General features: G+C 51.7%; 1 protein-coding gene across 2 annotated transcripts; it reads right to left on the minus strand.

Moving 5' to 3' along the window:
• Positions 1–1,447: 1,447 nt before the first annotated feature.
• On the minus strand, positions 1,448–9,895 carry PAIP2 (poly(A) binding protein interacting protein 2). Of its 2 annotated transcripts, XM_077186339.1 has the most exons (5): positions 9,739–9,826; positions 8,219–8,392; positions 6,171–6,336; positions 3,783–3,962; positions 1,448–2,583 (listed from the first exon to the last, which is right to left on the minus strand). In XM_077186339.1, the coding sequence occupies exons 3-5, from the start codon at positions 6,306–6,308 to the stop codon at positions 2,518–2,520; spliced, it is 384 nt and encodes a 127-aa protein (XP_077042454.1). In that variant the 5' UTR covers positions 6,309–6,336; positions 8,219–8,392; positions 9,739–9,826; the 3' UTR covers positions 1,448–2,517. The 2 variants fall into 2 exon arrangements, with proteins under 2 accessions (XP_077042454.1, XP_054498630.1); XM_054642655.2 differs by lacking the exon at positions 8,219–8,392 and having other exon boundaries at positions 9,739–9,895.
• Between the last annotated feature and the right edge of the window lie 1,528 nt (positions 9,896–11,423).

The following is an 11,423-nucleotide window of genomic DNA, read 5'->3' on the forward strand; positions in this document are numbered from 1 at the left end:
GGCACTGTCACACACTCACTCCCAAGCCTGAGCAGGGAAAGAAGTGAGAAAATCTGTTAAAAGTGAAGATGAGGGAAAAAAACCACCCCAAGTTAAAATAACCCCCAAGGGATGCAAATACAATCACTCCCCACCTCCCAGAGCACCAGCCAGGCTCTGAGCCCCTCTCTGGCTGCTGTCCTGGTGCTGGTGCTGAGGAGAGTGTCACAGTGTGTGACACTGCTCTGGCCAGCGGGGTCCCCTCCCATTTCCTTGTGCTCCCAGCCCACCCGCTGGGGCTGGAGCAGGACTGAGAGGGGTCTGGGGACAGTGCCAGTGCTGCTCAGGGCTGGGTGCCACTCCTGTGCTGCAGTCACACCCCAAACCCAGCATGGACAGGGCAGCTCCTCCCCAATGAACATCGCAGTGCTACAGGACACAGCAGAGGGATAAACCCAGCTCCAGGAGGGCAGCCACGGCCAGCCTGGCTGCTCCACGTGCTGGCTCCTGGCTGCTGCACTCAGCTGCCACCACCCCGAGGTGACAGGGGCCAGGCCAAAGCTCGTGGACAAACTGCAGCCACGCAGGACTCGCTGGTGGAACTCCCACTGCAGACAGAAACCAGCTGTGTGTTATTTGCTGACCTTTTCCTTTAGGTGCTCAAGTCTAAACTCTCCCCAGGCCAGTGGAAATCCTGCAGAAGTTTTGCCAGCTCTGTGCATGGGAAGGGAAGGCAGTGCCCAGCACGGAGCTGGGGTAGCTCCATTACCATTCTGCAGAGCAGAGCAGAAGGGGTTGGTGCAGTGCAGCTCCCCCAGCAGGGAGAGGCTCTCCTGGCACAGGCGGGTGGTTCTGCTGCAGGGCAGCACCTGCGGGAAGGCCCCACCTCACCCTGCCCGTCCTGCAGAGCTGCAGCCTCAGCTGGGTCCCTCCGCTTTAATCCGAGCTTAAAAAGGAGATACAGCAGGGCTGGGCTGTCCTGAGCAGGGTCTGGGCTTGATCCTTGTGAGTCCAACTCAGGAGATTCCGTGAAGCAAGAGTGGATGGGGCTGGAGAAACTGTTGCAGCCAGCACTCGACTGCAGCTCTGGGGCTCCAGTGCCAAGCACCAGCAGCAGCTTCTGAGAGCCCTCAGCGGCTCCCGGGGCTGCCAGCAGGGCCAGCCTGGGAGCAGCCACAGGGAAAACGATGGGAGAGCATGGAGTGGGAGGAGAGGAACAAATCCCATCCCCAGAAGCAGCTGAGGCCAGGCTGGACAGGGCTTGGAGCAGCCTGGAACAGTGGAAGGCATCCCTGCCCATGGAACTGGGTCTCTCAAGTCTCTTCCAACCCAGAGCACTCTGATTCCATGAAGAGTCCAGCTTCAGCCAGGATCCAGGGCCACGGGGTTCCACAGTGCCAGCCCTGTCCTCCACACGCTGCCAAGTGAGTTCCCGTGCCAGATGCCCAGTTATGAGACAGCCACCACATCAGTTCTACTATTATTTATTTTTTTAAATATTTTTGAAAAAATATAATTTTTTTACAATATTTTCAACTTAAACACTATTCACACTGAACACGTATGGCAGCTTAACCTACCCAAATATGAAGTTTAAGAAGCCAAAACTGTTCTAGCTTTATTAAAAGAAAAAAAAAACAACAACCAAAAAACAAAACAAAACAAAAAAAAACCAAAAACAACCCCAAAAAGTCATTGTGCTGTAGACTATTGTGTAGTGATGATTAAACAAAGCAAGGGAAAAGCACCACTCAAATCACTAATGCTGGGGTTTGCCTGGTTAAATCCAGCTGTGGGAAGTTGGATGCTAAGGGTTCCATAGGCAGTGCTGTGTGGGATGCCTGTTCTTGGCAGGAACTGTGATGGATCTCGCACCTCCCTGAACAGCACGGGAAGGGAAGGTTTCTAACATGATCACACACTGCAAAGGACAGGGAACTGCTTCCTCCCAAATGCCTGGATGTTAGTTCAGGAGCTGAGATCTACGACTCTGTACAGGTCTGTGAGATTTGGGTTAAGCTCACGCTGCTTCCCAGGATCACGATGTTTTGTAAGGGGGGAAATTAACATTAGTAACAACACTGATACCTCAAAGGAAAGTTAGCTAATTTGCATAACAATCAGATCTCCTCACTTTCACTTGGAAGTTAAGGCATTATCAGGTGCAAGCTAGCACCAGTTAACACATCTTTAGTTAAAAACAGACCATTCACCGCAAATTCCAAGTCCTGTTTAAAAAGTCAGAGTCTGCAGAAGGTTTTATTAACGTGGTACTTTGTCTCAACTTGACTGGTGCTTCTTACCTCACTGCCTCCTTCGCACAGAGCCAGGGCCCAATTATGTTTCCATTAAACTTTTGACAGATTTACTTAATAACAGTCTCAGCACTTTTATTGAGCATGCAAGACTAACAAAACTTTGGCAATGCATAAGTGTAACACAGTGACAAGAAGAGAGAGCTTTTACAATTAAATCTTCTAATACTGGCTTCACAGTGTGGAAATTGTGCTACATCCACCAAAAGAGGGCCCAGTCTACTCAAATGTTTAAGTACTTCACCCCAGGAACAAACTCCTTTGCGTTTGGATTCAGATTACTCTTGACCTGAGGAAGGGAAGAACAGAAATCGAGGTGAATTGTTATTTTCAGCTTCTATTTTCAAGCTGAACACAATGAGAGGCAAAGGTTTATGGATTTAGAGGAACAATCAGGTATACAATAGGCTTCTTACACTTAGCAGCAGTCTATAATCCCCAGAAAAGCCCATTCCTCTCCCTGAGTGCTACTCCCTGAGTTATCCAACCTTCCTTAGCTCCACCTGAAGTTTCAGCTGGATGAGGGCTCAGGGAATAAGCAGCAAACCACAGGCATTAACCAAACACAGCAGCTTCCCCTCATGCTGAAATAGCCTTTTCTCAAGTTGAGCTGTTAAAACGTGCCATGAGGTTTTTAAATTTTGCTTATTTAAGCAAGAGGTGACTTGTTCCAGGAATTTCAGCCACTTCTGGGAATTTCATGTGTATGAGCACTGTATTGATTTTTTACATGTCTCTGTCTGTGACTCCCCTGTCCTGCCCCCTGGCAAGCTGCTGCTGCTCCATGTCCTGCAGTTCAAGGGGGGCACCAGCACCTTCAAAAGGAGCTCTTTATCACAAAGAAACGGAGGATTAGGCTTTTCTGATCTTCACTGAGGCTGAAACTGCTGCCTGCAGCTGCTTCAGCTTGGGAAAGTCACGGTCTGCATCTGAATCTCAGAGCAGTTGTGTGACAGGATGGTGTGGGGTCTGTGCTCTGTACGAGCAACTGTGGATTCTCTGAGGGAAAATAAGCACATGCTGCCCTTTCCTTTGGGTTGAGCTCTGCACAGAAGTCAGACAGCAAAAAGAGGGAAATAGTCACAGTTTGGCTGCTTTCCCCTTCCCTAGAATCGTTCCAGGGATCTGCTGTGGCTCTCCCAGTCCCAATCAGACCCTGGGACAGGGCCCAGACCAGCCCAACGTGTCAATGCTGGCAAATGCCCAGTGACCCTTTCCCAGCCCTGGCTCCACTCAGTGCCCTTCTTTCATAACATCCCACCCACTCCTGGAGTTGTGCCATGGGAAAGGCTCCACGTGGCTATGAAGAAAGCCACCAAACAGGTCACATCCCATGGAGACACCTCCTTCCCACCTACTCTGCACAGCCAGGCAGGGTTTAGCAGGCTCCTTTCTGCTGGAAGGACTTTCTCCTGCCATAAGCAGCTATAAGCCCCAGCCTTGCACAAAGACTTGAGCTTTAGAAATAGAATGAGAAGCTGAGCTTACCACCAGATCCTCCAGCGATGAGCTGTCACTGATAACAAGGTCATTGAACTGGTCCTGGATTTGATCCATTGTTTGTGGGAGATCACGGGCTGGAATAAACCACTCGTGCTCCTCCTCCTCTTCCAGCATCTCCTGGAAACAGCGCTCGATAAATTCTTCTTCCCACAACTCCTCTTCGATCTGTGCAATGAAAAGAAACTGCTTCAGCAAGAGATCTATTGTGAGCTTGTGGGGGGGTTCATTCCCAGGTGTGTGCACCCAGCTGACCTTCCCAGCTGTCAGCAGCACCCCAGCCCAGCACCACGTCCATGCAGCAAGGACATCAGTGCTTTATCCAAGGGATTGGGGCTGCAGCTGAAAGGGAGAGGCAGGAGAAGCCCCCAACCCCAGCTGTTTTGTTTGCAGCTTGTTACGACCTGAAGGAGAAGGAAAATGTAGGTCCCAAGCAAAAATTTCAGCTGTACCAACTAGTCCGGACTGAGCTCACTGCAAGTATGAGGAAGGGAGCTGTGCCAAGACACAGAGCCAGGAAACACTCCCCAGGAAAGTGTCCTGTGGGACTCCTGGGGAAAAAATAACCCCTGCCTGTCACCTGGAACAAGCAGCCTCTCCTCACTGCCAGTGTGTGCTCACCCACTGTGCTCTCCTGGGGAACCCCACCTGATGCCAGCAGCTGTGAGGAATGCAGCCCTGCTGTCCTGGGAGCAGGACAAACCAACCCAGGCAGAACTGACACGCAGTGCAGAGATTAAAGCAGTTTTCCTTGGCTGTTCAGTAAATGAGCTTTGGAGCGAGATCATCCTACAAATTTTCCATGTCCTGAATCAGAGTGTGTAAGAGAGGAAAGCAGGGAAACAGAAGCTGGTGTGAAGGACTTGCCCAGACACGAGGGAATGGAAAATTGATTCAGGACAGATTTAGAAGTTCACTCAGTGGAAGCTCAAACAAATTTTCCCATCTCTACCCTTTGCTCTGAAATCAAACACCTCCTCAATCCTGGAGTGGAAATTTAGTTACCACAAACACCAAATCAAAAACATTAACGCAAGATTATCAGGACTGCTGTGCAATCTGGGTCCTTGCCCTTGGGGCAAACACACCCACAGCTCACCTGGTGCTCTGGGGAACAGGGACTCATTCCCACATGCTCAGAGCCACCGCCCAGGCACTCCAGAGGCACCGAAGGCTGACTCAGTGATTCCCCAGAGCAGCACTCCAGCCTGGGTGGCACTCCAGGGCCACTGCCTCCCTCCTGCTGTGGGCACATGGCCACAGGCTCCTGTTACACGGGGCTTGCCCAGCTCCAGGGGCTTGGTTACAGGCCTGCACCCCTACAGGTGCCTCCATGGCAGCTCCAGCAGTACTAAATAACATTTAATTCCTCAAAGAGCTGGAAATTAGGACTGCCTGTTTTTATTTTCCAGCTCCAGTTTAACTTGCTCAGGCTCCCAGAGGGCTGTGTCTGCAGCAGGTGACCAGGCTGCCCCAATTGTGTCTGAGCATGACCTTTCTCCCCTCAGACTCCCACCTTTCCTCTGCTCTGACAATGGAATCTGTGCCTGAAAAATCATGGCACAACTCAGTTCCTTCCCAGAGAACTACACCCCCTGTACGCTAACTGTGGGACAGTTCCCAGGGGGAAAAAGCCACCAAACAGGAAACAATGCACAAGAGAACAGAGGTTTTGTGGGCAAACCCGACTCTGAGTGAGCTCAGAGCTGGCACCCTGAGGATCCTGTGCTGGTAACTCAGCACCCAGCACAGCCACAGCTGCTGGAGCACAGGCAGCAGCTATGGAGAGCACAGAGCAAGCTGGGAATGGGAAAGGGCTGTGGAAAGAGGTGGGCTGTCCTCAGTCTCCAGAGCAGGAGAGAAAAGGGTGACAGAGGCAAGGTGGCAGAGGAAGGTAAGGCTTCCTTCCCACAGGATGGAAAAGGGAGCTGTAAGATTCAAGTATTAAAATGAGCAGCTGCCACCAGCACCCTGTGGAGCAGCAGTGCTGTTCCCAAGGCAGGTGTGCACCTGGAATTCCCCAGCTCAGCACTGGGGCACTCAGCACGTCCACACACGAACGCCTCCCGGGCCAGCCCTTCCCAAGTGCCACGTACTCCTGACAACTCTCTGTTCTCCCCTCCCTCCTGCAGAAGTAGGGAATTAATTAATGGATGCATTGGAATGTGCTGCACTTCCTGTATTTTCCACCAGGACTACAGAAGATCAGCATTTACTGCCAGAGCAAGGGAGACCTGTTTGTTCCCCAGGATCACTCCAGAGAGCCCATCTGGAACTTCCTCTCCAAAGGAGGGTCAGTGATGGACCCCAGCCCTGTCCCTTCAGCTGGGAAGGGACAAAGGACAGACAGGCCATGGAAAGCAGGGAGTTACTTGCCTGCCTGTTAAACTCCTCCTCGTTCTCCATCCACATGTACTCAGCAAAGGGGTTGTCATCCTCGTGGGAGTGCCCGTTGATGATCACATCCTCGCTGATGATGCTGGGGCTGGTACTGCTGCGACTCGGGTCCTTCATGGCTGCCACTCCGATCCCAAACCTGCAACTGAGGGAGGGCAGCATGAAACACCTGCAGGCTCCTCATTCCCTGCCTGCACAAGCCCAGCCCAAGGGAACAGAGGCTGCACCTGCATTCAGAGGCTCCAGGCAGCCTTGCCCTGACTGCAGCAGAGCTGTGAGATCACAGCAAGGAGCGGCATCACAAACACCGTTCCCATTGTGTGCGGATTCCAGGGACAAATTAATTTCCCAAACTGAACCTCACCGAAGCCAAGCACCACAGCCAATGAAAAGTGACAGGAAAAAACAGTAGGAAACTTGCCAGTAGGAAAATATTTAAACACTCAAAAGGAGAATTTGTTTTCCAAAGCACTTTTAAGTGTTGTGTGTGATGGCACGAGCCAGGTTTCACAGCCCTTTCCTGCTTGGAAACCTTGCAGTGAGCAGAAACCACGAGGAACTGACCCTGCACAGGGCCACCTGGAAATCTGTGTGTTCTGAGGTGACACAACATTGCTGCCCTTCTGTACCATGCCCAAATAAACAGATGAACACTGGAAAAGCTCAGTATTTGTTGGATACTAACACTGGTAGTATCAATTTTCTTTAAACAGTACACAAAGTGAGGCAATGTCATAAAAAAGACCTAAAAAAAAACCTGACCAAAAATCCATGACTCAAGTCAAATTCTAATGTTTTTCTCATGTTAAAATTCACAATGAAAGCTTCAGCAGCAAGTGAAAATATTTTTATTTTCTTAACAAAACTTCGTTGTCTGCATATCAAAGAGTGACTTCTTCAGAGAGAAGAAGCCAGCCTTGTTGTTATTAGAGTACAAGGGCTTATCACCCAGCACCTCACATTTTCTCTTTGCATTCCAGTCAGTTCTGTTATCTAAGGAATTAATGCAAGTTTTGGTTCAAAACTCTTGATGATACCAGCTAAAAACCTGCCACACCTGAGTGACCAATAAAGAAAAGCACAAAGAAGAAGGAACCTGCCTGGCTTGCTGTGTTCCACGTTTCTCTATCAAAGGCAAACCCCAGCACAGAAGTCACTGCAGCTGCCTGGGAAGTGCCACAACTGGGAGCAGATGCCTGTATTCCACTGTGTATTCCACAAGGGAAAACAGGTTCTTTTTGATGTTCTTTCAAAACAAACTTGCTGAGGATTACTGGCAGCATTTACATAAAACAGGAAAGGACTTTGTATTTAACACCCCAATTCAAGCTTGAAATTGCTTTAAGCCACTTCAGCTGTCCCCAAACCAACACATGGGATGGAGTACAGGAAGAAAAGCCTAAAAAACCAAATTTCTTTCCCCCCCGCTTTTTACTGGCATGTCTTTTCACCTTCTCTTTTGTGGAGCTAGTTTTGATATTATTATTTTCCTGAAAGTAACTACCTCAGCAGTGAGGAACTCAGGCAGCTTCTACACAAAGGTGACTGTACCCAGACAAGTCCAGAATGGTAAAAATAATTAAAAAAAACAACCCAAACTCAACAAACCAACCCTACTTGTTTGTGTAAAAGCTTGGAAGGTTAATTTGTTGAATCACAGGCCAGCTTTCCCATTTCTGAAGCATTCCCACGAGACAGGAGCTCCAGCTTTAGGAGAGAGGGAGGGAAGCCCAGCTTGGACCAAACCAGCTTTGTCCACCACTGCCCAAGGATGATGGGGATGATCTTCAAGGCTGATCTTCTCAGCCTGAACATTTGAATTTTATCTGATGAAGCCCTCAGACCATTCATGCCTTTCCCACAGGGAAACATGCCCACACTCACTTATCCTGCAGGAACTCTGAGGAAGCCCCAGGCTGGTTCCTCACTTGCAGCACCCCTGATTTAATTTTCTGCAGCTTCCAACAGAACAAATAAACCTTCCAGAACAAATAAACCTTCCCATTTCTCCACTTCAAGATACAAACCAGGTTTCTGTGCTCACGTGTGGGGACAAGCTCAGTCTTGTTCCACCAGTACTGGTACAACCTTTTCAGTCAGGGAATTCTGAGGGGGAGAGCCAAATGCCACTTCAGTCTTGCAAAAAGTCCCAATCCAAGCAGGCTGCTGGAGGAAACAAGCCCCAGTGCCAGGCTACACTGCTGCTGGGAATAAAAATAACCCATTTTCCATCTGGGAGTAGGTGGGAAGCAGAGGAGCTCAAAGCTTCTCACTGTAGAAGAGGAAATGTAACACTGGCAGTGCTAAAGAACAGAAAACAGGGAGAATTCTGCCACAGTGACACGCTGTGAGGTTCTGACCCGAGTTCCTCTGGGATTTTGGTGTGGAGTGGGGGTGGTGGAGCAAGCACACTGCAAATGCATAAGGAAAGACGCTAATAAAAAATAGTACTTGTATCTTAGGAATGAAGACAGAAATAAAAAAATCCTGTAACAACAGACTTTCAGCTAACCCTGAGTTGTTTTCTGTATGCAGTGTGCAGTTTGTTACTCCAGAACATCACTAAGGCCAATTAATTCACCCATTTCCCTGAATTTTGCTGCAGTTACAGCCATGAAGAGCCCTTGACCGACCATCATTAAAATTCAGAGCTTTGTGACTGAAGAGGCTGCATTTAAAACCCAGTCACGAAAGAAGATTATCCACTGCCTTCTCCAGAGGTGAGGTCAGGCCTAATTCCATGCAGAAACCACAGCTCCTTACCCGCCACAGAAAAAGAGAGAATAATTAAGTAAAAACCCTACGATATTTGCTTTAAGCACCCCAAAACATCATGGTTTTAGTCGGAGCCGAAGATTAAAGGAAGGTGTTTTAGCGCAGCTGGGGCAGAAGTCAGCGACTTGTTTATCAGCCGGTGATTGCTCCCGCGAGTCGGCAGCACCGGCCCAGCTCCTCCTTATCTATCAAGATTAGCACACGGCTCTTATCGAGGGAGCTGATTATAACCGTCTAATAATTATACCCGCCCAATAAACAGATTTCTTAATCAAATCCACGCGGGACGCCAGCGCTATCTGATATAAACGCCTTGGAGCGCCGCGCTGGAGGTTACCGAACGCAGCCGCCTCCCCCGCGCGGGGCTCAGCCGGGGGTTGTGGGAGCAGCGCCCCGGCAGGGACGGGGCCCCTCGGCGGCCGGGCGGACCCGCTCCGGGGCCACGTTTCGGTAGCAGCGGGGCCGCGGCCGCGAGCCGGTGTTGTCGGTACCCGGGTGCCGGTAACCCCGGGCCGCGCCGCTCGCTGCCCCGGCCCCACGCTCGGCCCCGCGCGGGCGGTAACGCCGCGGGGCCGCCGCCCCCCGGCCCCGCTTTGTTCGGCACTAGCCGCCCCCGCAGGCCCCGGATGGCGCCGCAGACAATACCGAGGGGCGGCCCCGCCGCGGGGGGTGGAGGCCGCGGCCCGGCGCCGCCTCAGGGGAGGGGGCGGCGCCCTCGAGCCCCCGCGGCGGCGCTGGCGGTGCGTGGCCGGGACCGTCCCCCGACTCTCACCTGCGGTGCGCAGAGGAGCCGCCGCTCCGCCGTGACCCGCCCGGACCCCACCGGACCCACCGGCCCCGCTCCGCTCCGCCCGGTCCGCGCTCGGCCCGGCCCGCCCCACTCCGCCACACACCGCCGGACCTGACGTCACTTCCGCCAACGCCGGGCCCCCGCCGGCTCCGCCCCCTCTCCCCCGGAAGCCGCGGCGGCGGCCGCGCGGCAGGCCGCAGGATCGGCGGGGGGGCGGCGCACTGCACACCGGGACTCGTAGTCTTTTCCCCACCCTCCTCCCGGCGCGCGGCATGCTGGGAGCTGTAGTCCTGCACGGCACCTGGCGGCCATTTCGCGTGGCGGCGCGGGGCACGCCGGGAAGCGCAGTCCGGCGGAGCGGCCGCCATCTTGTGGCAGCGGCGGTGAGGGGGCGGGGGCCGAACAGCCCCGGGACTCACGGAGGATCGCCAAACGGCCCCGGGGCTCTCACAGGGGGGTGCCAACACTCCCCGTTACTGGGCAACCCCCGAGGCTCCCCCAGCCTCGCTCGGGACAGCGGCTGACCCGGGAGGCGCAGACGCCTTGCCTCACTGAGGGAGAGGATAATGGAACACGGAGGGAACAACGCTCCGGTTCGCAGTGCTGTTTCTGCCCGGGCTCGTGCGTTTTAAGGCGCTGTATCAGGAAACGGCACATAGTAGAGATTCCTTTCCGAGTACGTGGCGAGGCTTCAGCCCCATTTACAAAATGGGTTCAAAAGCCATTTTTATTCTCTTTTGTTTCTCCTCTCCCTTTTCCTCAGGGGAAGGTGGGAATGCCTCTCTGGCCCATTCACAGCCTCACAAGAGGCACAAAAACCAGCAACAATCTGGAGCCACAAACCCTCCGTGAGCCGGCTGCCCCAGCTGCAGCCACACGTGGCACACAAAGCAGCTGGAAATACCCAAGTGTATGTTAGTTTATACTGATTTTACCAGCCACCATTACCAACTTGCTCCCAGGGCCCAAGGGTTTCCTCACAGTCCATCAAACACTACAAAATACCTCTGCAAGCATCATATTTAAAAAAACAACACTGTGCTCTTGCTACTGTTATTTCCACAATTTCCAACTCTACAAATCCAGCAGGATGTGGTTTTCTCACCTGGAATAAGTTCTCTCTCTACTCACTCCCCACAGCAATGGGACAGCAGGCTCCAGGTTACTCCTTACAGCTGAAAATTGTACCTGAAGCAGAGCCTAACATTTTACAGTCACTCTTGTGCTCTGGGATTTCTCTCACCCTCCACAGTGCAGTTATTCCCAAATAAGCAGCTCATGACACCAACGTGTGCGTCTGGAATCTGTCCTCAAGATCAGGTTTTTCTGGCACCTTTTCCTCACAAATTACCCTAACGGCTCTATTCTTCCTGACCTCTGCATGGGAACAGAAGGCACTCTGCAGAAGCAGTGGGTTTGATTTAACTTCTGACATGTAAAAACATCCTAAAATCACTCACACCTGGGAATGCTTTATGTTTAAACACTAAACATGATATACATGTTTACCTGTACATAGGTCAGCACTCACACAAGTTAGAATATCAGCACGGGTATTAGCTAACAAAAGGCTACTTTAAAAACTGAATGTAGTATTTTGATTCATTAACCTTAAATGAACATTGTAAGGAAACTTAGAGGACCTTGGAAATAAATTATCTGCCCCC

The sequence above is a fragment of the Agelaius phoeniceus genome, chromosome 15 (assembly GCF_051311805.1).
Source record: "Agelaius phoeniceus isolate bAgePho1 chromosome 15, bAgePho1.hap1, whole genome shotgun sequence".
In the NCBI taxonomy this organism is placed as follows: domain Eukaryota; kingdom Metazoa; phylum Chordata; class Aves; order Passeriformes; family Icteridae; genus Agelaius; species Agelaius phoeniceus.

What these genes read in the sequence shown, in the direction of transcription:
- PAIP2 (XM_054642655.2), bottom strand. Translation starts at nt 6,308, where the DNA reads ATGAAGGACCCGAGTCGCAGCAGTACCAGCCCCAGCATCATCAGCGAG. An exon ending in AGGAGGAGTTTAACAGGCAG is followed by an intron (nt 3,963 to 6,170) that starts GCAAGTAACTCC and finishes TTCATTGCACAG; the next exon opens with ATCGAAGAGGAGTTGTGGGA. An exon ending in CATCGCTGGAGGATCTGGTG is followed by an intron (nt 2,584 to 3,782) that starts GTAAGCTCAGCT and finishes TCCCTTCCTCAG; the next exon opens with GTCAAGAGTAATCTGAATCC.